Here is a 25,515-nt window from a genome sequence, read left to right as displayed (position 1 = left end):
CATTTTTCACATTGTTAAATAATATTCTTTAAAGAAAAAATATTGAAGTGTATCCTTTTATTATAAAATGAATATGTGCTCATTATATAAAATTCAAACAATACAGAGGTGTATTATTCTATTCTCTCCAGAAGTTACTACTGTTTATAATTTAGTGCCTAGTGTTCTGTACTTTTTTTGTTCAAATGACATTTGAATTTTATTGGTTGTACTGATGAGTGGAATATCTTCTTTATAAAAAATGAACTAATGGAGAAGAGAACAGTGTTTTTTAAAAAATATGCATATTGAATTTTTAAAATTCAACATAAAATAATATATAAATAATAAATATATTGTTTATAATAATCTTTAGGGACATTTGCACAGAATTCTATTCTAGAAACCCCAAATATACAGGACACTTTGCATATATTTAATCATCTTAGTACATCTTTGGTCATCTTCAAATATTTAGATGTTATGAATGTTCTGAGATGCATAATATAACTATCTTTGTTTAAAAGTGATTCTTTAGAATCTTTGTGCTATGCCAACCTTACAAACTGGATCCTCAATTTAGTTTTCAATTTTATACAGAAGTATTCACTGTTTGGGTGATTTTACACAAATTTTACTTTATATACATATTTTCATATATATTCATATACATATATATGAATATGTACATATATATGAATTACTACATAGTTGTGATGATGATTAGATATCAAATGAGGTTATATGAGTTAAATCGCTGTACAAGCTATAAACTGGTGAGTAAGAGTATATTGCTATATGATTTAAGGTATTTACAAGTTAGTAAAGTACATAAATGACATAAATAGTTGGCACAATTTTATGCTTACTTCAGAAATGTAAAATGAAAGTACAATTAGTAGTCAGAAGACTAGTGGTATTTAGTTTCTTGTGGGATAATAATAATGCCTGATATCTAGCAAGTGTTTATTAAATTTGCATTAAATGTTAAATGAATAAAATAATTCATCTGAAAAAAAATGAACCAAGAATCTAAATATGTAATTCACAAAAGAAATACAAGGGGCTGGGGTCATGGTTCAGAGGCAGACCGATCACTTAGCATGTGTGAAGCACTGGGTTTAATCCTCAGCACCACAAAAAAAAATAAATATATTGTATCCACCTATGACTAAAAAATAAATATTAAAAAAAGAAATCCAAATGAGTAATAAATATAAGAGTTTATCTAGCTTTATTGATTAATGTAAATCAAAATCATAGTGCAAAAATGTTTTCACTCTTTGGATTGAAGTAACCTTTAAAACTGACAATTTTAAGAGTCTATCAGTGTGTGCGGGGAAGTGTAACAGCAAAAAACCAAACAAACAAAGGAAAAAAACTCCCAACCCCCAACCCATTTTTCTTTAATAGAAAGGGAAATGAAATAGAAAAATTATGGAGTACTTACCGGCTACAATATTAACAAACAATATTATAAAATGAGATAGCTCAATACCTATTAACGTACATAGTTTTCAAAACATTCTTCTGAGAAGTATGCAGAGAGCAAGATACTGCTTTGTAAACTTTAAAATATGTACTGCAAACTATATGTTGGTTATGGATGCTTATGTAGGTAGGTAAAAGGATGAGGAATGACCTAGAAGGATGCACAACAGACTTAGAGTCAAGGCTGTTTCTAAGGAGCTAGAGAAAGGGAAGACAAGGACAGACCTGAGGAGTTACTGTTTGTTAAAGGCTTTAACTTTCGTCATAAAGTTTTATTTTTTCACATCTCCAAAGACTGCCAATTTGACAAAAGTCAATTGTTATTAATTCCTGGTGGTAGAAATATGGATGATATAATTTTAAACTGTTTTGCATTTTGCATTTTGAAATGAGGGGTATTATACATGTCCATTAAGTAATTCAAAATGTAAAACTCAAAATCTACAAAAGATACACAGTGAAAAATATTCCCCCATCTACTCCTGTTTTCCAATCCTATGCTTCATCTCCCTCCGAGATAGAAAATCACTATTACCACTGATGGTTGCATATTTTCAGAAATGATTTTCTGTCTCTTTACACACACACACACACACACGAGTGTGTGTAGTCTCTATTCCTCTCCCTCTCCTTTTCCATTCCCTTCCCTCTCTCTCTCTCTCTCTCTCTCTCTCTCTCACACACACACACACACACACACACACGCAAATATGTGATCTTTCCACTTACAAATGATAGCATACTATATTTCTGAGATATATTTAATACCTGTTCATATATATATATATATATATATATATATACTCTATTATTTTTAATGACTGCATAGCATTTCATCCTATGGGACATATTTTTGGTAAAACAAAAAAATATTTTTAAAAGTTCAGGAAGAATGGAAGAGGGAAAGAGGAAGGAGAGTTGGATCTCTGTTGCAAAAAAAAGGATGCTAATTCACTAGGCAATGGTGATATCTTGACTATTCTAGAACAGGAAAATGATAATAGATGCTCCTTAAGAAGGTTAGTTTGGGAGTGATTTTCCTGATGAGTTGGAAAGAATGAGACTGGAGTTGAATAGACCAGTTAAAAGGCTTAGTCAAAGACGAGCAATAACAAGCACCTAATAAATTTAGTGGAAATTCAAATGAAAAGATGGGAATAAAAGCAAGGCGATTGCAAGAGGAGAACCCATGACTTGACATGGAGGATGGATGATCAGGAGAGTCAAAAATAACTACCTCTAAGTGAAAACAGAGATTCTGTGAACAGAGATGGAAAGTCAGAAAAACAGCTGGTTTGATGAGAAAAGAAGTGAAAGTCACTTTGGTCATATTGGACACAGGACTCTTATACAGATGCTTAAGAAATGAAGTTAAAGATGTTGAATAATAGGAAGTATGCACAATATTTGGAATGAATGGATGAGTGAAATGTGGTGGAGGAGCTAAGGACAGCGTCGAAGGCCGAATATGTGGAATTAGGAGGTACCTGCATAAAGGTGAAGGTTGAACTCTGAGAAAGCTGGGTAAAAACAGGAGCCTCCTGTTCCTCCGCAGAGCAGGATGCTGAACATGAACTGTGTAGACCACTAATTTCTATATAGTATATGGTGCCACTACTACACATAGAAGAGCACGGAAAAAAATGTTGGAACAGAGAAAGCTCCAGTGCTTAGGAACTGATTATAATCTGGGGGTCCTGAACTTACTACTGATCAAAGAAAAAAGTGAAGGCCAAGTCCATGCACCTCTCTAATGGCCACAGAATCATTAGAACTGAATGTCCTCATAGTCCTGACCTGCTACAGCAGGATCTTATGAGTTGGGAGAAAGTGATAAACAGAAGAGATGGGGAAGGAGGCTTCAATAAAGAGTTGGGGAGGTAACAAAGCAGTTTGGGGTTCACTCTCTCATCACTTTCACCCCTACTTCTCCCCCCTCACTCTCTTTTGCTCCCTCCCTCCATTCTTTCCTTCCTTCCTTTTCACAAAATTCATGGGGGTACTTGCTAGGTGCTAAGCACTGTGCTAAATGCTAAGAGGATGAACAAAATAAAAACTCAACAAGATCTATTCCTTCCCTTAAAGAGCCCAATCTAGTGAAATTCCATGAAAAACCTTTTCTGGTATTTTCCCTAAAGACAGTAAGAGATCCAGAATTTCTGTACAGTTGGGATTTAGGAGCAGCCATCCAGTAAGAAGGAGCTTAGACTTATCCTTAAAGTCTGCATTTACTTACCAAACCTACTTTTTAAAAGAGTGTTTTTATTTAATTGTGGCTTGGGAATCCTAAAAGGAAAATTAGAAGGTAAAACCTCTCAAGACCATCCCTTTAATGCTTAGCTGATGTTCTAAGACATGCAGGTTAAAAACATGTCCCTGCATTTTAAGCACTTGACTGAGTCCAAAAGGCCTGGCCTCTGCCTTCATGGAGGCTGCCACACTGACAGGAAAGAAGCAGGGATTAGCAAGCAGCCCTGGGGCAGCTGGTGAGTGTTCCTCTACCATGCTTTTCTGCATTGCATGGAAAGGGTTTGGACTTTTCAGTTTGTTTCTGCACACCAGCTCTACAATAAAATCAGATGATCACGAGCAAATCGCTTTACTTCTCTGAGCTTCAAAACTGTGAGGCCCATGTCTCAGATTAAATGTGCTAACGTGTACCTAACGTAACACTCAACTTCTAAGGCATTTGATGAACAGTTCTTTCCCTCTTTTCCGTGTCCCTGTGGTCTGTGAATGTAGAGGCGGAAGGCAGATTCCAGAGGGCCTTTCTCAATTGCCTGTCACTAACAGTTCCCAGAGGCCTTCTCTGAGGCAATCAAAAATGCTTCACTTTAAGTCTGAAGAATAGCTCAGAGTTTGGGAAGATTCTGATGATGCTTATGGGAAGCACTTTATCCTCTTAGGGAGGCTGATTTATTTTTCCTGCCTTCCAACTGCCACCTCTAAATCCTTCACTATACCTTTATCTTTTCCCACTGAGGTTTCTCTTCTACTCCTTGTCATGGGTGTCCATCGAGATGCTTGCTTCTATCTCCACATTTATCAAATTATTTGGTGCATGCTCCTCTGACTTCCTCTTCCTCCTGGGTCTCACTGTCATTCTTGGAAAACTCCATGGCTGTGAAATCTGACACATCTGGGACATCTGAGTCCCTTGAATCACAGGTTTGTTCCTTCTTCGACTCTGGTGACCTTCTCTTCCTTTCCACTCTGGTCACCTGAGCACCTGACTCAGAGATGCTTCACCTTCGCCATCATAACCTCTACTATTGCATCTCATTCCTGACCACAGGCTCCTCTGCTTTCTGCTTCCAGCTCTTTTTTTTTTTTTTTCCTACTAGACTGGTTCTTCAACCTTATTGAGATATTTGTCTCCTTGACTTAATTTGCTAATCTGTTCTCTTCCCTGCAGCCTAGAACAAATGATTGTTTTACAACCTCCTAATCTCCTTTGTTCCCTTGTTCTTCTACACCTTAATCTCAAGATTATTGTGCAATCTTGGCTTATATCAGAGACCCACATTTTTGGTTCTTTTTACGTGAACCACTGAGCTCTGTGAGAGAAAACCCAGCGTCACAGCACCGTGGTGCACTGTCACATCACTGGCATCCCACCGATACCACGAGATCCTACAAATTATTGCCCTGGCTCTCTCTTGCCAGTGGTAGCTGTCACATACCTGTGCTACCGTCTCCAGGTTCTCACAGCATTGGAAAACGTCAGTGTCACACTTAGAATCCTCCAGCCCTCCAGTCTTCATCTTCTTTTGGATAATAGAACATTCAACAACTCAGTGACCTGTACCTTCTCCCTCCCACCCCTCTCTTTGCCATTTATTCTCATAAACTACTCTTCACCATCTGACCTGCAGCAGTTGCTGGAAGCACCTTGTTCTTTCATGTGAGTTTCTTTTTATCCTCCTCTACTTCTGCCTGAAATCCTGTTCTACATCATAATGTGCTCAGATAACTGTTTACTCTGCCCAAGATTGCTGTAGTCTTGTCTTTTCAGGAAGCTTTATCTCAAATTCCCACAAGATCCCATGCCTCCCATTTTCTCTTTGTTCTGAGATCCATTGCCCACTCCTACCTGCTCTGGTAATCTTTGCAATTTATTAATTAATTGAGCACAGATGGTGGTTCGTTGTTGGAGTTTCATTTTCATTTTATATTCCAATTGCTCTTTGCTGGTGTCTAGAAATAAAATTCATTTTGACAATGACTGTTTTAAAACTTTGTCTAATTTATTAATTTTAATGTGTCAGTGAGGATTGAACTCAGTGCCTCACACATGCTAGGCAAGAGCTCTATCACTGAGTTACAACCCCAGCCCTTAAATCCTATGATCTTGCTGATTTCACTTATTTGTTCTAATATGTTTTGTAGATTCTTTAGGGTTGTCTTTGTATGCTATTATGTCCTCTGCAAATAAAGATAGTTTAGCTTCTTTCTTTCCAATTAGAATGCCTTTTATTTCTCCTTTTGGCCTTATTGCAAGGGTTAGGACATAGAGTACAATGTTGAACATTTCTAGAATAGCCTTGATTTATTATTTTTTTAATTTTTAAATTTGTTTTAATTAGTTTTTTTAATCTTAGGGGAAAAATGTTCTGTCTTTCATCATTAAAACATAATGTTAATTGTATGGTTTTTGGCACATGCTCTTTATCAGATTGGGGAAGTTCCCTTCTATTCTTGGTTTTGCTAAGCCTTTCTATTTTAAGCAGTGTTGAATATTGTCAAATTCATTTTCTATATCTGCTGAAATGAGCATATGCTGTTTCTCTGTATCTTTTATTAATATAATGAATTTTACCAATTGTTTTTCAAAGTTAAACCTAACTTATTTTATTATAAGTTGTAATAGTTGCTTGGGACTTTTTTTCTGTAATAACCCATCAAATGTTTCAGACTTCTAGAGCTGGAATGTTGTAGAGTCTTGCAGAGAAGGTGTGTGTTTATTTTTGTAGGCAACAGTCAAACGTTTTGCCGAAGAGATTGTATCAACTTCTCCCCCATCAGTGTTATATCATTTGGTGTTGTCAGTCTTAAATTTTAGCCATTGTACTTGACGTGAAATGGTATTTAATTATGGTTATAAATGAAAATGATGACTTGTAATATTAAGCACATTTTCATGTGTCCATTGGCTATTTAATTTTTTAAAAACAATAACTGGTATGCCACATATGTATGATATGTCAAAATACATTCTACTGTCATGTACAACTACAAAGAAAAAATTTAAAAATTAAAAAAATTAACTGATACACAAAAGCATAATAATTATACATCTCAATGAGGTACCATGTAATTTTTTTTTTTTGCTTTTTTGGTTTATTTTTTTGGGGTACTGGGGATTGATTGAACTCAGGAGTACTCAACCACTGATCCATATCCCCAGCCATATTTTGTATTTTATTTAGAGGCAGAGTCTCACTGAGTTGCTTAGTACCTTGCTTTTGCTGAGACTGGCTTTGAGCTTGCAATCCTCCTGCCTCAGCCTCCTGAGCTGATGGGATTATAGGTATGCACCACCACACCTGGCCCATGTAATGTTTTAATACACAGATAAATTGTGTAATGAGCGAGTCATTTTAAACACATTTATCTACTAAAATATGTATCATTTGCTTATGGTGAAAACTTTCCAAATCCTTCCTTCTGGATTTTTGAAATGTGCAGTGTTGTTATCCAAAATGTGCAAGAACTCACCAGAATGTGCTTATCCAACTGTAAGTTGTACTACTGATCAGTGTTCTCCACATGGCTCTTCTGCTACCACTCTCCCTGACCTCTGGTAACCACCATTATACTCTTAACTTTCATGAGATCAACTTTTCTATATTCCACATATGCATGAGATCATGTGGTACTTGCCTTTCTGTACCTGCCTATTTCCCTTAATACAGCAATGATTTCCAGTTCCATTCATGTTAGAATGAAATGACAGATTTTTTTTTTTTTGTGTGTGTATGTGCCTGGACAGTGAGTGGTATGCCCTTGTGTATATTCATATTTTCTTTATCCATTCTTAAGTTGATGGACACTCAGGTTGCTTTTATTTCTTGGCTATTGTGAATGGTACTTCAATGAACATGGGAATAGAGAGGTCTCTCCCATAGTGATTTTATTTCCTTTGGACATATACCCAGGAATGGTATTGCTGGTAGTTCTTTTTTAATTTTGAGGGGAAAATTCCATAGTATTTTTCACAGTGGCTGTGCCATTACACTCCCACCAGTAGTGTTCAGGGGTTCCCTTTTTCTACATTCTTGCCAGCATGTGTGTTATATTTAGTTTTTTTGAAAATATCCATTCTTATTGGATTGAGGGCATATCTCTGTGTAGTTTTGATTTGTATTTCCCTGATGATAATTTGTGGTATTGAGCATTTTTTTCATGTACCTGTTGGCCATTTGTATATCTTTTGAAATACATCTATTTAGATCTATTGTTTTTATTTATTTGGTACTGGGGATTGAATTCAGGGGCACTTTACCATTGAGCCACATCCCCAACTCTTTTTAAAAACTTTCCATTTTGAGAGAGGGTCTCACCAAGTTGCTTAGGGTCTTGATAAGTTGCTGAGGCTGATTTCAAACCTGGGATCCTCCTGCCTTAGCCTCCTAAGTTGCTGGGAATACAGGGGTGCACCACCATGCCCAGCTACATTTTTTTAGTTGCCCATTTTGAACTGGATTATCACTACTACTACTACTACTGCTACTACTACTACTATTATTACTATTATATTTTGCTATTGTGTTTTTGTAGTTCCTTGTGTATTCTGGATATCAACCCCTTATCAAATATATAGTTTGCAAATATTTCTCCCATTTTGTAGGTGAGTTCTTCCCTCTTTGGATGGTTTCCTTTCCTATGCAGAAGCTTTTTCGATTTTATGTAATCCCTTTGTCTATTTTTGCTTATATTTGTCTATTTTACCTTATGTGAGGATGGCTATCCCTGCTTCCTTTTAGATTTCATTTGCATGGAATATCTCATTCTATCCTTCACTTCCAGTCTATGTGTCCTTATAGGTAAAGCGATTTTCTTGTAAGCAGCATATGGTTGGGTCTTGTTTTATTTTTTAATTTACTTGATGTGATGTCTTTTAATTGGAAAATTTAATTCATTTACATTTGAAGTAATTATTGATAGGTTAAAGTCTTAAGAAATATTATGTAACTTATTTTTAAATTTTTGTTTTAGTATCTTTCTTTTTTCTCTGTTACAATCTTTCTTTGTGGTTAAAGGATTTACTCTATTAGTGTGTTTCAATTCCTTGCTTATTGTTTTTAGTTTGTCTATTACAGACTTTTGCTTTGTGGTTGCTATGAAGTTTACAAAAAACATCTTTTGATTATCATGAGCCATTTTGAAATGATAGTGACTTAACATGATCATAAAGAAACAATCTGGGGATCATGGTACATGCTTGTAATTCCAGCTATTCAAGAGGCTGAGGCAGGGAGATCTCAAATTCCAAAACAGCCTGGATGACTAAGTGACATGCAGTCTTAAATTAAAAATAAAAAGGGCTATGGATGTTAGTTCAGTGGTAGAGCACATGCCTACATGAAGAGGCCCTGGATTCTAATCTTCAGGAACACACACACACACACACACACACACACACACACAAGATCAAGAGACAATATATATAATGATGTGAAAACTCTACACTTGCACCCCACATTTTGAATTTTTTATATCCTATTTTATATCTTTCAATATTGCCTGTCTCTTAACATATTAATGTACTTATTATTTTTGATTGATTTTAGTCTGTATATCAAAGACATGATTGGTTTATGTGCCATACCCACAATATTAGAGCATTCTGAATTTGTTTGTATAATTGCTCCTACAAGTGAGTATTTATATGATTCCATATATTCTTCTTAGTCATTACTGTCTTTCTTTCAGTTTGAAGAATTTCCTTTAACACTGTAGAGTAGGTCTGGTGAAGGTATATTCTGTCAGCTTTTGATTGGGAATATCTTTATTTCCTATTCATTTCCAAAGAATATTTTTCTGGGTACAATATTCTAGACTGACAGCTTTATATTCCTTCAGTACTGTGAAAATCTCGTGCCACTCTCTCCTGGTCTATACAGTTTCTGCTGAGAATTCTGGTGTCAGGAAAACTGGGACATGCCTATATATTTTCTGTTTCTTTTATCTATCTCATAGTCTGTGAATCTTTATCACATTTGAGAGCTTGATTACAAAATATTTTGGGGGAGACTTTATTGAGTTAAATCTGATTGGTGGTCTTTGGCTTTTCTGTGCCTGGATATTTGTATTCTTTTCTTGGTTTGGGGAAGTTTTCTGCTCTTGTTTCTTTGAATAAACTTTCTACACCTTTGGCAATCTCGTCTTTCTTGAACCTCAATAACCCAAATAGTTTCTCTTTTAATTCTGTTTCAAAGTTCCTATAAAATTTCCTCATACTTCTTAATTCCTTTTTTGCAATTTACAAGAATTTGTTTTATTTTTAAAGATTGCTTCTATCTTCTTGCTAACTTTCTCTGTTGGAGTATTAAAATAATTATCTGTGTTTTCTTCAAGATCATTGAATTTTCTTAAAACAGCTGTTTTAAGTTCTCTGCCTGAGAGTTTCTGGTACCTTATTAGCAAGGTCACATTTTCCAGAAAGCTCTTGATACTTGTTGACATGAAATGTCATCTAGGTATTGAAGGGTTAAGCATTTATTCCTGTCTTCCTGATCTGATTTTATGCCTGTCTTTCCAGAAATTCTGAGCAACTGCTTATATTCTCTGAACTTGTAGTCACTTCTATATTTCAGCACTGCTTTGTTGTTCAGATCCAGATTTTTTTGGAGTCTGCCATTGGTGTGTGGTCACTATTTCAGGTTTGTCCCCACATACATTGTTGGTATGTTCAGAAAGAACCAACAGAGTATCTAGAAAGAGTCTCCCCACAAACCTCTTCTTGGGACTAAAATAAACCCACATGATTTATCATAGTTCCTGGCCTGTGATCAGGCACTGTGGGATTTTGCCCAGCTATGGCAAGTCACTGTGGCTGGACAACATTTGGTTCCTGTGTCATTCCTGTGACTACCAATATCACAAGGCCCTGTCACACCTGAAGCCCATAGCTTACCCAGACCTGCACAGCACTGGGGTAAAATCAAGGTCAACACTGCATAGGATGTCTATTATTGAGGTACATTTGTAACCCAAGATTGCTGCTACCAGCCACAAGTCATGCTTTCTGTAATAGAAGTCTGATAGACTGGATCCATCTGTCTTCCCTTGGCACTAGAGGTATTCCATAGGCTCCATCCACAAGTAGGCTTGAAGATGGGACTGATAGAATCTACTCTGTGTAAAGTTTCACCAGCTCAACACTAAGTTCTAGGGCTGTATCCCACCTGTAAATGGGATCTTTGTACTATATAATATGTTCAAGTTTGGGTAGTGCTTGTGAAGGCCTCTTAGATTGATGCTAAGCTGGGTCATGCTCAAGTCTTACAGTCACAAGGACCTGCACCAAATCAGGGGTGCACTGAGTTCCAGGCAGCACCTGGCAGTGATGAAGACCAAAACATGAATCCATCCCACTGGGGGGGTCACAGTCTCTGTTTGGTATCAGAGTATTTAGAGAGAGCCACATCTGTGAGCACTGGCCTGGTGATAGTTGTACTGCTTGAGGTTAGGAGACCAATGATAGACACAGTCTCTTGGTCACTAAGACTGACACTGGGTCACCTCTGAGTCTCACAGCCACATAGGCTTGCACAGTCTTGCAGAGCTGTGCTAGACCCACTCTAAAGCCGGAAACGATGTAGACTGAAACTCAAATCTCTTTTACCCAGTGTACAGGTTTCTACTTGTTGTCACAGCCAGTCTAGAGGCTCTGTCTGTGAGCTTTGGCCTCAGTATAGGTCCTTCATTTTCTACCAGGTAGAAAATGTAGCAGATCTTGGTACAGTAATCCACTTTAATATTTTAAAGAACTTAAGTATGTCGCCAAGTATGGTATACAGCAGCTCTCCCGTGAACTTTTTCAAAGAGTTCACAACTTAACCAGGGAGCCAGACATGTCAGTACCTATATATCAGCCAGAGTGTAAAGAGGCAGATATAAATATCTATGGGAACAAAAAGGAGGATGTGATGAATTCTTCCTAAGCTGGAGTAATTACTAAAGTCTTCACAGAGGTCATATGTGAACTGATGTTTGAAAGACCAATAGGATTTTCCTTTGAAAATGAAAAAGGGTGTAGAATTCTGGGTTAAGGGACCAGCATAAACACAATGATAAACACATCTGCCTGATACACCATCAAGTTCTTGCAGTGCAGAGGAATGGACAAGGCTCATTAAGGCTCCTGGGTTGTTAGAAACCTCCACACTCTTTGCATCTAGTGAGATCAGTTCTGCGTCTAATAGGAGATCCCTAAAATAGCATAAGAGTGTTCCGCATCACTTTTAACCTTGTCTTTCTTTAAATGTCTTTTAGTACTTGTGAAGTGGGGCACCCACAGCAGTTATTTTTACTCTTTTAATAAAAGATCCATGAGTACATTTAAGGAGACAATACTTTCATTGTTTTGAAAGGTTAGACGAATGCAAAAATTTGCAGTAATGGGCTGGGGTTGTGGCTCAGTGGTAGAGCACTTGCCTAGCATGTGTGAAGCCCTGGGTTCAATCCTCAGCACCATATGTAAATAAATAAAGGTATGGGGTCCATCCATAACTAAATTTCTTTTAATCTACAGTAAATTATGGTATTTATTGTCCCAACCCTGTTATATTCTAGACTAAACCCCCAAGCATGATTCCAGAATAACATCCCAGAATGGGGCCCCACAGGGGAGTTTCTTTCTCTCTCACATTCTGGAAGGTGGGTAGTGTGGAAGCTCAGTGGAATTCTTTATTCATGAATGAGTCACCTTAACTGTGAGCCAAGGATCAGAAAGCCATTTCCTGTCAACTGGGCTTAAAGCCACCCAACTTCTGCTAGATCCAGTACAACATGAATTGGAGGCCTCGCCTTTAGCACCCAGAATGCTAGTGAATGCTTTTTCTTGAATGCCATAGGAATCCACAGCTGATTAAGCACACTTTGGTATTTTGCTATTTCCTACTTTACTAGCTTGGTGTCATGTAGGACCTCTACAGTTTTGCTCCATACCTACCCTGCCTGAATATTTCAAAACTGGGGTAAATCCAAATTTTTGAATAAAACCCCTATCCTCTGATACCTTTTTTTTTTTTTGTACAGGGATTGGACCCAGGGGCACTTAACCCCTGAGCCACATCCTGAGTCTGTTTTATAAATATTTTTTATTTTGAGATAGGGTTTGACTAGTTGCTTAGGGCCTCACTAAATTGCTGAGGCTGGCTTTGAATTCTTGATCCTCCTGCCTCAGTCTCCCCAGCCGTTGGGATTAAAAGTAGGCACCATCACACCTGACTCTGGTACTTTTGAATTAAACAATGTACACCAAAAAAGACTGGCCAATTGAAGTTAAGGGGATAGACTATGTCTGTGTTCTTTTTTTTTTTAAATTGTTTTATTTGTTGTAAGTAGTTATACATGACAGTAGAGTGCACTTTGATACACCAAATATAATGAAGTATAATTTTTCATTCTTCTGGTTTTACATGATGCAGAATCCCCCTGGTCATATAGTTATATACATACATAGTATAATAATGTCTGATTTATTCTACTATCTTTTCTACCTTCATACCCCCTCCCCTCCCCTCTATACCCCTTTTCTAATCTAAAGTAACTCTATTCTTCCCCAGCACCCCCACCATGCCACCCCCCCTCCCTGCCTTATTGTGGATCAGCAACCTCATGTCAGAGAAAACATTCGGCCTTTGGTTCTTTGTGATGGGCTTATTTCACTTTGCATGATATTCTCAGCCCCATCCATTTACTGGCAAATGCCACAATTTCATTCTTCTTTAAGGCTGAATAATATTTCTTTTGTGTGTGTGTGTGTGTGTGTGTGTGTGTATCACATGTTTTTAACCCATTCATCTATTGAAGGGCACATAGGTTGGTTCCATAGTATAGCTATTGTGAGTTGAGCTGCTATAAACATTGATGTGGCTGCATCATTGTAATATGTTGATTTTAAGTCCTTTGAGTATAAACTGAAGAGTGGAGTGGGGTAACTGGGTCAAATGGTGGTTACATTCCAAGTTTTCTGAGAAATTTCCTTCCCATCAGCGATGTGTGAGTGTACATTTTCCCCCACATCCTTGTCAACATTTACTGTTGTTTGTAATTCTTGATAATTACCATTCTGACTGGAATGAGATGAAATCTTAGAGTAGTTTTGATTTGCATGTCTCCAATTGCTAAAGATGTTGAACATTTTTTCATATACTTGTTGATCAAGTATATTTCTTCTTCTGTGAAATGTCTATTACCAAAAACATTATACAATTTAATGCAATTCCAATTAAAATCCCAATGATATTCTTTATAGAACTATAAAAAGCAATCATAAAATTTATTTGGAAAAATAAGAGACCCAGAATACCTAAAGTTATCCTTAGCAAGAAGAAAGAAGCATGAGGCATCAGAATACCAGACCTTAAACTATACTAAAGAGCCATAGTAACAAAAATGGCATGGTTCTGGCACCAAAACAGAGGCATAGACCAATAGGGCAGAATAGAAGATACAGAGACAAACCCACATACATACAGTTATCTCATACTAGACAAAGGTGCAAAAAAAATTCACTGGAGAAAACATAGCCTATTCAATAAATGGTACTGAGAAAACTGGAAATCCACATGTAACAAAATGAAATTAAACCCCTATCTCTCACCTAGCATGAAACTCAACTCAAAGTAGATCAAAGACTTTGGCACTAGACCAGAGACCCTACACCTAATAGAAGAAAAAGTAGGCCCAAATCTTCATTATGTCGGCTTAGAATCTAACTTCCTTAAGACTCCTAAAGCACAGGAAGTAAAATCAAGAATCAGTAAATGGGATAGATTCAAACTAAAAATCTTCTTCTCAGCAAAGGAAACAATCAGTAATGTGAACAGAGAGCCTACAGAATTATAGAAAATATTTACCACATGAAACTCAGATACTGCATCAACCTCCAGGATATACAAAGAACTCAAAAAGCTTAACACGTGAAAAATCCAAATAACCCAATCAATAAATGGGCTGAGTCACATCTGTATTCTTTTAAAGAACAATTCTTCTGTATAATTGTAAATGAGTGTCATCACAAACTTGAAAAAGAATGATAAAGTCAAGCTTTTGATAATATACATAAAAAAGTCTTCCCACTATTAAATTATTTTCCCCTCAGATATTTAATCAACCATGAAGACAAACATTGTCAACACATGGCACTCCTTTGTGAATATTCCCAACGTGATTGTTCCAGATATTGAAAAGGAAATAAGAAGGATGGAAAATGGAGCATGCAGGTAAATCTGTACTTTTTCTTACGTATTTCTCATAAAGCAGTCATTGTTCTTTGATTTACCTAGGTTAAATTTCAATTTAACTTTATAATGCATAACCTTATATTTTATAATATAATTTTGTTAATTTATGTGTACTTTGAAACAGTATAACTTGTATAGCCAATGAACACAGATAATATTGTGATACATTTTTCAGAAGCACACCAAAATTTCTTTAGTCATTGACAGGTACTTTCCTCATGGAATACTTCAAGTTTAAACCGATGACATTGCCATAGATGAATGTGAAAAAGTACATGGAGTAGAAATGTTACTAATATGATTTAAAAGTATAAAGTGGTCACCTATAAACTAACAGAAGGTGTGTGTAAATGTGGTTGAATTTTTTGTGTGTATGGAAAGAAGAGAATATGAAGACAGTTCATATAACTATATAATAAGATTTAAAACTCAGATATCTCACTTTCTGTTTGATAAATGTCAACATCAACCAATGCATTGAATAAGAATGTGGAAGTCCTAGTAAAGGTCTTAATTAAATGAGTTTTACTGTATTACACAGATGCTCTATAGAATACTGTGTATTCTGTGCAGTTTTTAGCCCAATCTAATTTAAAATTGTGTTAGTTTGAGAGGGAAAGAAAGAAGTGAGGCCTGTGTCCCTCTTATGAGAAATGTTGCTCCTCCTCCATGGTCGAAAACTAATTGAATACATCTTTGCCTCCTGTTGAGCTGTAGCTCCCTTTCTGACAATGATGACAGTGCCTCTATATCTGAAGAATCAGAGAATGAGAGATTCCAGGCAAGAGGCTCCTTTAAAAACAACTCATGCAGAATGGGAGAACCATCACAGAGGTGAGCAGTAGATCTGGTCGCTCGGGACATGGTTTTAACTGTTATTTGGACAAGAAGTCTTCTACTCCATTTAAAGATTGGGCTGGGCAAACGTTCCTGTGTCCAGATACTATGCAGGATCTCTGGAGTAACTTGCTCCTTCAGTTCTAATCCTTGCCCTCTATGGGAAAACTGCCGCTGCCTGCACATTGGATTCCAAGTCACACATGCACAGTTGGTCATTTCCCCTGAGACTCTTCCCCTGAGACAGTCATGATGCAACATGTGGCTGTGAGGGTGTGGAAGGAGGCATTGCTGTGGATCAGGGGTTCCCATTCTATGAAAATTATTTACTCTTACTTTGCTTTTTTCCTTCCCACAGCTTTCCCACTGTTTTTGTTTTCTCCTTTTCCTATCTTACCTGACTTATCTTAAATCATTTGTTAGGAGTTAGTGACATAAAACTTAGTTCACTTGAAGGCAAAGGAAGATGCTTGGTATGAACATTTACCAACAGTCATTAACTAAACACTCTTGTTTGAAACACTGGTATTTGGGAAACGTGTGCTTCACAGAGGCTCTATATATTTTCAAAAATCATCTAGGAAATCTTTAATAGTGAGTAGAAACTGAAAAATATTTGTGCTTTAAACCCTTTTGCTTACAGTGGAAATTATACAGGTGGCAATCATGATTTCATGGTATATTTTGTTTCCCAGGGAGCGATACCTGCCTGGTGCCATGGCACTTTTCAATGTCAACAACAGCAGCAATAAGGAACAGTAAGTAATTTACAATAGAAAAAATCAAAGTTTGTCTTAAAGAAAACCAGTAAATCTGATATTTAGTATATCTAAATCTGATACAGAGCAAATCAGGCAAATCATCTAATAGAATAACAGTGATGGTATTCTATTATTTAGGTTTTTGTTGGTGTTATTTACATCATATTAAAAGTAGTATTTATTTATTTATTCATTTATTTGAATGTATGTAGAAAACACTTGTCTACCATATGCATTCAAATGCTCTCCCTTGAGGGTAGAGTGGCTGACAAAAGGACATGAAACCTGATTAGTTCTTTCCAGTCTGAACCAATGTATCTTTCTTAGGTCAAGTTCCTTATGAGATGATCTAGATGGAGGTTTGTGTGCAGATGTTTATTAGGAATTCTTTGGGGGACAGTATCTGGAAGGGAGTTGGGGGATAGAATTGGGCAGAGGAAGAAGCTGAATTTCAGAGAATAGTTGATATACAATGTGATCCTATGAGGAGCTTTGGAGCATGGATGGCCTTTAAGAGTTGTCCCATGTTTAGATTAAAGGACTGTGCCTTTTACCCATGTACAGTCATTGGATAAGGGCTGGCCCTAGGAAGTGGGGACATAACATTGAGCATAGTGGTTTCCTTCAGCCAAAGCCAACCAAAAGATAGGAAAAACTGTCAACTATCAGCAACCAATAGTCTTGGAAGGCAAAGAATAAATACCTGAAATCTGTGAACCATGGAATTCAGCCAGCCCCCCTGTGCATGGCTCAGATCCACTTTTCTTTGTGTAGAAAATTTACTCATCTGGGCATATCTCCTCCAGGATTCTAGTTGTTCTTTTTTCCTGGGGAAGTTATTAAGAGGAAGGTCAATGGGATACATTAAGGTCCTTGACAACTGCAGCTGGTTTTGAGGATTTGACTAAAATTCCCCATCTCCTCCAACTCATTCTAGGGTCCTTTCTGCCTTTGTCAGAACCTCTGTTGCCATACATGAATTACTTGGTGAAATAATACAGACACAGATCCTTGAAGGATTTGAGCCACTGGGCATGATGCCCTTCTTGGGTCATGGCTACTATACTTGTCCACTTACTACCAAATCTGGAGAATGCTTAAAGATACTACAGTGGATCACTTGGGTGCCACACATATTTTTCATTCCTTCATTGTACACGAGCAGCACTATCTACTTCTGATGATCAAGATCCATGACTTGGCAGTATGGTGACTCTTCCTTGCCTATTGGATTCTTGGCATAAGGGATCCAAAGTGGCTGGGAATAGTGATAGCTTGATGTTTAATGGAACTTCAATCATGTAGCCTGGGAGAGGCATGACACCTGACCCCTCTCCCCAAGAAACCAGGACCTCTAGACTCACAGAGCCTAAAGTTGCAGGAATGGAAAGTATGTTGTCTCTCCTTACTTAGACTCCTTGGTTCCTAGACTCATGTATTCTATATATAGGCATAGGCCATCATCTAATGACCATGGATCCTTCATCTATATAGTATCTTAGAGAGTGTCACCTCACCTTCCTGAGGTCTGAACTCTAAGATGGCATTTCAGCTTTGCCTTTAAAAGGCACTCCAAACCTCTATCACATCATCAGCTTCTGAGTGGGGAAGCAGATGATAGGACCACTGAATCCATACTCAGCGTTCAATGCCACATTTCCTTTGCTGTAAAGAAGATCCTCTGATCCAAAATAATGTTATGCAGTATTGTCAGAGCTGCCACATAGGAGCTGAGTGCCCCCTAGCTCTGAGCGATGAAGTGTGGAGACTGGCTTCCCTGACCAGGAAGCAGGTGGATCCCCATCCTCCCTGAGCAGAGGAGCAAAGCTTTGGGAGTGGGCGTTACCCAGTGGAGTGGGCTGCCTTCTTGTTCCTTTGTAATATTACCCCTGACCTTTTTTGGAAAGAACATTTCATGGAACCTCTCTTTGTGTGTCCCCTCTCCTAAGAATAAAGAATTCAGGTGGTGTTCTATTTTTTTCAATAGACCCCTAAGCTCGAGAAAAAGGCCAAAGAAAAAGGTATTTTCTGTCTGTAATTATTTTGTGCCAACCCAAATTCACCTGGAGTGATCCTGACTGATTAGTTTTGTGTTGAGGCACCATATTCTATTTAAGTGGATCATAGTTTGGGTTTTTTTTTTTGGGGGGGGGGGGTACTGAGGATTGAATCCAGGGCAACTTAACCACTGAGCCACATTCCCAGATTACCGCCCCCCCCCCATTTAAATATATTTTATTTAGAGAAGGGATTTTGCTAAATTGCTTAGGGCCTTACTAAGTTGCTACGGCTGACTTTGAACTCATGATTAAGCCATTAAAATGATGACACTGGTTAAAGCTTGTGATAAAGCAAAACAAAACTAACCATATGTGTGTGTCTGTGTGTGTGTGTGTGTGTGTATGCACACATACATACATATATATATGTGTGTATACATGTATATATATATATATATAAATTATATCTATATATTTGGTGTCCCCTCATAGTGGCAAGGGTCCAGTGTAGTTATCTTGAAGAGTGCTGTATTAGAATCATAGCACTGGCCTCTGTAACTGGCAGGTTGAATATTCAACCTTGATGAGTGGGAAGCCACATGCTGGACCCATCTCTGCTACCATTGTGGCTTCATTTATATCCACATTCTGCCAGCATTGAAAATGCTGATGCAAGATATTGACTTTATAGACTGGCTGAATCAGTCTGTCTACTTGTTTGTTTTGTACCTTTTTTGTGGTACCTGCTACTTGATGAACATTAAAAAGGGATACAAAGATTTTCAGTCTTGGTGCGTGTGTTCATAAATCCATTCATTCTGCTTCTTCTCCAGAACTGTTTTCCTTGATCTTTCAATATTTTTTCATCTAGGTACTTGACCAACCAGTCAAGGCATTTGTGACTGCCGATAAATCCTCACATATTCTTAAGCTAAATCATTTTTTTTCCATACAAAAGTGAATGACCCATACAAGCAAAGAAATGAAAAATTGTGCTCCATTTGTGTACTATAAATCAAAATGCATTCTGCTGTCATGTATAATAAATTAGGACAAATTAATTAATTAATTTAAATAAGCAGCCAGGTGCTGTGGCACATGCCTATAATCCCAGAGGCTTGGGAGGCTGAGGTAGGAGGATCTCGAGTTCAAAGCCAGCCTCAGCAACAACAAGGCACTAAGCAACTCAGTGAGACCCTGTCTCTAAATAAAATACAAAACAGGGCTGGAGATGTGACTTAGTGGTCTAGTGAAACTGAGTCCAATCCCTGGTACCAAAAAAAAAAAAGTAAATGGCTATTGTTTGAAGATGTGCCACAGGGGAGATTAATCTTACCACTGTGTTTCAAGGCTACCTCTAAGTGAGGTTATAGTATAGATACAGCTATTTTTATCTTGCATTCATTCACATGCCAAGTGATCTACTTATTGGCCATGCTCCATCAGTTGATTCTAAAGAACTCCGCATATGGGGTTGGGGATATAGCTTACTGGGTAGAGTGCTTGCCTTGCATGCACAAGGCCCTGGGTTCTAATCCCTAGCACCACCAAAAAAAAAAAAAAAAAAAAAAAAAAAGAACTCTCCATATAGCCCTAGGTGGCAACTTAGACGTAGGTGATAATGTAACCATGGTAATTGACATGGGGGGTCAACAAAATCCATGGGTCAATCCTTGGCTTCCCATGGATCTGATCTCTTAACATCTGCTTGGACAGTTTACCTCTTCCCTCTGTTTCATGCTTTATCTTAGATACACTACTCAATCATATGAAGCCCAATCTTACAACTTGGATGGATTAACGCAGAGTTTTTTTTTGTTGTTATTTTTTTTTGTGTGTGTGTGTGTGTGTGTGATGCTGGGGATTGAGCCCAGGGGCTTGTGTATGTGAGGCAAGCACTCTGCCAACTGAGCTATATCCCCAGCTCTTTCTGACTATTCATAAAAAATTACTTTAGTTAGGATTATTTTTTCTAAAGAAAATTTGTGGCATTTTCTTAAAACTCTCTATGCTTGGGGCTGGGATCATGGCCCAGTGGTAGAGTGCTCGCCTAGTGTGTGTGAGGCATTGTGTTTGATTCTCAGCACCACATATAAATAAATTAATTAATTAAAGGCCCATGGACAACTAAAAAATATTTTAAAAAATTCTCTGTGCTTTTATTTAAGGATGAATACAAATTATATCAAGAGGCTTAAATTCTAAATTATTATTTTTAAAATAAATCAATACCTTGGAAGTGTACTCTCTTGAACTATTGTTTCTTAAGTTGACTTCTTGGAATTTTGCCTTTAATTCCTTCCATTTTCTTTAATTTTCCATATCAATTAACCTGGGAACTTTTGCTTATTTTATTATATGGGTAAGTGTCCACTTTTTTTTTTTTATAGAAATCTCCATTAAGAGACTAAATTTCTAATTTCTGAACACTGGGGCAGGTTTTTAAATGCAAGGCTGAGAATTTTCTTTATAGAAAAGTAAAACAGAATGAAAGTCAGAGTGAAATATGATTATGTGACAGAGGTATTGTTTCTTCTTTAGAGAACCAAAAGAAAAAAAGAAAAAGAAAAAAGAGAAAAAGAGGTAAGTATGACTTTGGCAAAATGTCCCCATATATTTTGGCCCATACATTTTCATTTTTTAATACTATATACTCAATCTTTCAGCAAGTCTGATGATAAAAATAAAAAGGAGCCAGAGAAGAAAAAGAAGAAGGAAAAGAAAAAAGAGAAGAAAAACAAAGAGGAGAAAAACAAAGATAAAAAAGAAGAGTAAGTTTTTTTATTTGTATTGAAATTAGAAATGAATTTGTTGTGGGTTTTAGATGTAGGAATAATTTCCCATAATATAAAGTAGAAGAAACTTTATAATAAAGAAACCCTGTGTAAAGAATAAGTGTCTCTAAATATTTAAAAATAAATATTTAAAATTAATTATTATCAAATGTGAATTAAAACTTTTTTCTAAGTTCTGTAAAATTAGCTATTTTTTCTAAGTTCCCTAAAATTAGAAAACTATTAGTTTTCTCATCAAGACTTTTTGCAACTATGGATAACTGCAAAAGTCTTCTACAAGCATTGGTGAAGATAAACTTATCACTGAGAAATACTTAGGTTCGAGGAGAACTGGCTACCTAGAATCTTACATCACCAAACTGAAATAAGAATTTAATAATTTCATTAATGCTTTTGCGTAATAAATACTGTATGGTAAATACTCCAAAGTAAAGAATGATTATTGCAAAAGCATGCCTACTTTTGAGAGCAGTAAAAATGCTATCAAAACACCAGCCTCTTTCTTGTATTCTTTCTAAAACAAACAGTTGAAAGCTAAAACTTCATAAGGCAAAGGTCAAGTGGCATTTGAAAGCTCTTTTTACTTTCTATTAAAGACAAATTGTTTTATGAACTTACTTTGAATTCTTTACTAAACAAAGGTTTTATCCTGTGACTGTTTAGGATGGTGTTGAGGTTTGTATAAGGAGACAAGTCCTTAAAAATACAGTCTTGTTTAAAAGAGAATAACATCATGGCATTTGCAGGTAAATGGATGGAATTGGAGAACATAATCATAAGTGAAGTTAGCCAATCCCAAAAAACCAAATGCTAATGTTTTCTCTGATATAAGGAGGCTGATTCATAATGGGGTGGTGGGGGGAGCATGGGTGTATTAGATGAACTCTAGATAAAGCAAAGGGGAGAGAGGAGAAGGGAGGGGGCATGGGTGTAGGAAAGACAGTGGGAAATATGGGCATCATTACCCTAAGTAAATGTATGAAGACATGAAACGTGTGACTCTACTTTGTGTACAACCAGAGATATGAAAAACTGGGCTCTGCATGTGTAATATGAACTGTAATGCATTCTGCTGTCATACATAACAAACCAGAATAAAAAAAAATATGAGGGCTGGGATTGTGGCTCAGCGGTAGAGCGCTCATCTAGCATGAGCGAGGCCCTGGGTTTGATCCTCAGCACCACATAAAAATAAATAAGTTAATTAAAGGTATCATGTCCATCTACAACTAAAAAAATTTTTTAAAAAATACAAGCTTGGAGAACTGCAGGAGACAATCTTTCTAGACAAGGCAGTTGAGGAGGGAGCGCTTGGAGGGGGTTGGCCTGGTGTGCACTCCGCACCTTGGGGACGCTATTGCGCGTGGATCGGCAGTTTTGGGAAGACTTTTTCCCAGAAGAAAAGATGTTTGGTTTTCACAAGCCAAAGATGTACCGAAGTATAGAAGGTTGCTGTATTTGCAGAGCTAAGTCCTCCAGTTCTCGATTCACTGATAGTAAACATTATGAAAAGGACTTCCAGAGCTGTTTTGGGCTGCATGAGACTCGTTCAGGAGACATCTGTAATGCCTGTGTTCTGCTTGTGAAAAGATGGAAGAAGTTACCAGCAGGTTCAAAAAAAAAAAACTGGAATCATGTGGTAGACGCAAGGGCAGGACCTAGTCTAAAGACTACTTTGAAACCAAAGAAAGTAAAAACTCTATCTGGAAACAGGATAAAAAGCAACCAGATCAGTAAACTGCAGAAGGAATTTAAACGTCACAATTCTGATGCTCACAGTACCACCTCAAGTGCCTCCCCAGCTCAATCTCCTTGTTATAGTAACCAGTCAGATGAGGGCTCAGATACAGAAATGGCTTCTGGCTCTAATAGAACACCAGTTTTTTCCTTTTTAGATCTTACTTACTGGAAAAGACAGAAAATTTGTTGTGGGATTATCTATAAAGGCCGTTTTGGAGAAGTCCTCATTGACACACATCTATTCAAGCCTTGCTGCAGCAATAAGAAGACAGCTGCAGAGAAGCCAGAGGAGCAGGGGCCCGAACCTCTGCCCATCTCCACTCCGGAGTGGTGACTGAGGTTTATGTAGAAGGGGAACAAAAATGATTTAAATTTTGAAAAGACCACAAAGCAACAAACTGACCTTACTATTTTTAACTTGGATACCTGCTATTCTGCCAAAAGACAATTTTCTAGAATAGTTTTGAATGGGTTATTTTTTTCCTCCAGTCCCATAAACTTGGAAGCCAGTGTCTAGCTTACTAAAAGAAAAAAGAAGTGTACATAATATTTAAGATGCTGAGTATTTCATAGGAAAGCTGAATGCTGCTGTAAAGTGCTCTTTAAGTCTTTTTTTTTTTAATAATCCCCTTCTAATGAATTAAATTAGGGGAATTTCAGGGGACACAGATGGGATTTGTTGTATGATAAACCATATGTAGTTTTTAGTCTTTCTATATTGAGAAGCAGTGGTTGGGGCATTTTTTAAAGATGGCTGGCTACACTTGTTTTCCCTCATGTTAGTAGATTTGTCATAACTCAATAACATGTCTTGCCCCTAGAGGTAGTTGTTAATAATTTTGATATAATTGAGTCTCTCCAACTTTCTGATGAATCAAACCTGTACTACTGATGATTATTAAGCAGGACAGACTGAGCTTTTTGGTGCAAATACCTTGACGGAGGAAGTAATTTCTAATTATATAGAGAGAAGCTTGACTGTATGTGTTGCATCCTGTGTCACCTTCCTTCATATTAATATTTATTAAAGATTTTAATTTATGTGAAACTTTTCAAGCAGAATGAAATCTCCTCTTGGAGAAGAGGTGAGTAGGTGGGATAGATGAGATCTTACATGAATAGTACCAAAGCATTACCACACCGTGGAAAACACACTCTTAAAAATGTTAAACTATGTGCAAGTCTTCAGGATGGCACAAAGCAAAGGTTAATGCTTCTTGGGCACGTTGCTTGTCGGGCTTGCCCGAGTGTGTAAATAATTGACTTTATTTGTGTTACATGACTGGTGACTTCATTGAAATCTTCACAATTCAGTTTTAGCTCTGGATTACTTCAGTTGACCTTTGTGAAGGTTCTATCTGCATAGATTAGGTGTTTGACTTGTTTTAACCTGTTGGGGTTTTGGGGTTTTTTTTCACTATTTAAAAGTAAAATTTACTAAGAAAAAAGGTGGGTTCATGCTAAGGGGGTTAGTGTTGGTTTGGCTTCTTCTATAGTCAGGCTTTCTGAACATTGAGATAATGCTGAAACTGGAGCTTTTAATTCTAAAATCCTTATTAAAAGCCTCTTATTGAACCCAAACCAAAGTATTCTTATTGCTTCTTTTCTAAAAATTCAGGAAAAAAATAGCACCAGTTCAAACTTTCCATACATGAGGGAGGCAAATATTGTAATAACATGACTCAGTGCTTATTTTTAAAACTGGATTATAAAAATTGGATAGCATCACAGTAAGGAGTGAGCCACTTTTTATGGGTACCCTATAGTTTTATAGTTCTTAATCTAAACTTATATTTCTTCCTTTTGAGAAAATACCTACATGCTACAAGCCACCATATGCACAGACTACACAGTGAGTTGGGTAGGCTCTCCCATAGCCTTTGAGGTGTATTACAAGAGTCCAGCCATTATCATTCTCCTGAGTTATTTTGAAATGTTTTTTTTTTTGTACATTTTGGCTGCAGTATTGGTGGAGGAATATACTATAATATGGATCATCTCTACTTCTGTATTTATTTATTTATTACTAGACCTCAACCACAGTCTTCTTTTTCCCCTTCCACCTTTCTTTGCCTGTAGGATGTACTGTATGTAGTCATGCACTTTGTATTAATATATTAGAAATCTACAGATCTGTTTTGTACTTTTTATACTGTTGGATACTTATAATCAAAACTTTTACTAGGTTATTGAATAAATTTAGTCTTATTAGAAAATAAAAAAAATACAAGCTTGGACCAGAACATTCAAAAATAGTGTCCATTTCACCATATGTTTCCTTCCTGCCTTCTTCTTGCCCTTTATCACCACTCTTAAAGAATCTTCCTCCTTGGGGCTGGAGTTGTGGCTTGGTGGTAGAGCACTTGCCTAGCATGTGTGAAGCCCTGGGTTTGATTCTCAGCACCACATATAAATAAATGAATAAAATAAAGGT

The 25,515-nt window shown here is 37.0% G+C and overlaps 2 protein-coding genes across 5 annotated transcripts in view; both read left to right on the top strand.

Moving 5' to 3' along the window:
* The window catches only part of Cnga1 (cyclic nucleotide gated channel subunit alpha 1), a 74,117-nt gene that overhangs the window by 42,806 nt on the left and 5,796 nt on the right, over positions 1 to 25,515 (top strand). For 3 of the 4 annotated variants that reach the window (XM_078021262.1, XM_078021263.1, XM_078021261.1), the window contains 5 exons: positions 14,807 to 14,927; positions 15,660 to 15,782; positions 16,481 to 16,543; positions 21,088 to 21,129; positions 21,213 to 21,317. In XM_078021262.1, the coding sequence (XP_077877388.1) occupies positions 14,821 to 14,927; positions 15,660 to 15,782; positions 16,481 to 16,543; positions 21,088 to 21,129; positions 21,213 to 21,317 (440 nt within the window). In that variant the 5' untranslated portion in view covers positions 14,807 to 14,820. The remainder of the gene's footprint in view (positions 1 to 14,806; positions 14,928 to 15,659; positions 15,783 to 16,480; positions 16,544 to 21,087; positions 21,130 to 21,212; positions 21,318 to 25,515) is intronic. The other variant, XM_005320043.4, reaches the window with a different exon arrangement.
* Positions 22,593 to 24,667, top strand: LOC101972833 (SIN3-HDAC complex-associated factor). Its single transcript, XM_040292468.2, has one exon. It carries the CDS (start codon positions 22,747 to 22,749, stop codon positions 23,413 to 23,415), a length of 669 nt encoding a protein of 222 aa, XP_040148402.2. The 5' UTR covers positions 22,593 to 22,746; the 3' UTR covers positions 23,416 to 24,667.

This window comes from Ictidomys tridecemlineatus, chromosome 9, assembly GCF_052094955.1.
Source record: "Ictidomys tridecemlineatus isolate mIctTri1 chromosome 9, mIctTri1.hap1, whole genome shotgun sequence".
Lineage (NCBI taxonomy): Eukaryota > Metazoa > Chordata > Mammalia > Rodentia > Sciuridae > Ictidomys > Ictidomys tridecemlineatus.
Note: the sequence above shows the minus strand (reverse complement) of the source record. Positions and strands in the feature narration are given on the sequence as shown.

What these genes read in the sequence shown, in the direction of transcription:
- LOC101972833 (XM_040292468.2), top strand. Translation starts at nt 22,747, where the DNA reads ATGTTTGGTTTTCACAAGCCAAAGATGTACCGAAGTATAGAAGGTTGC.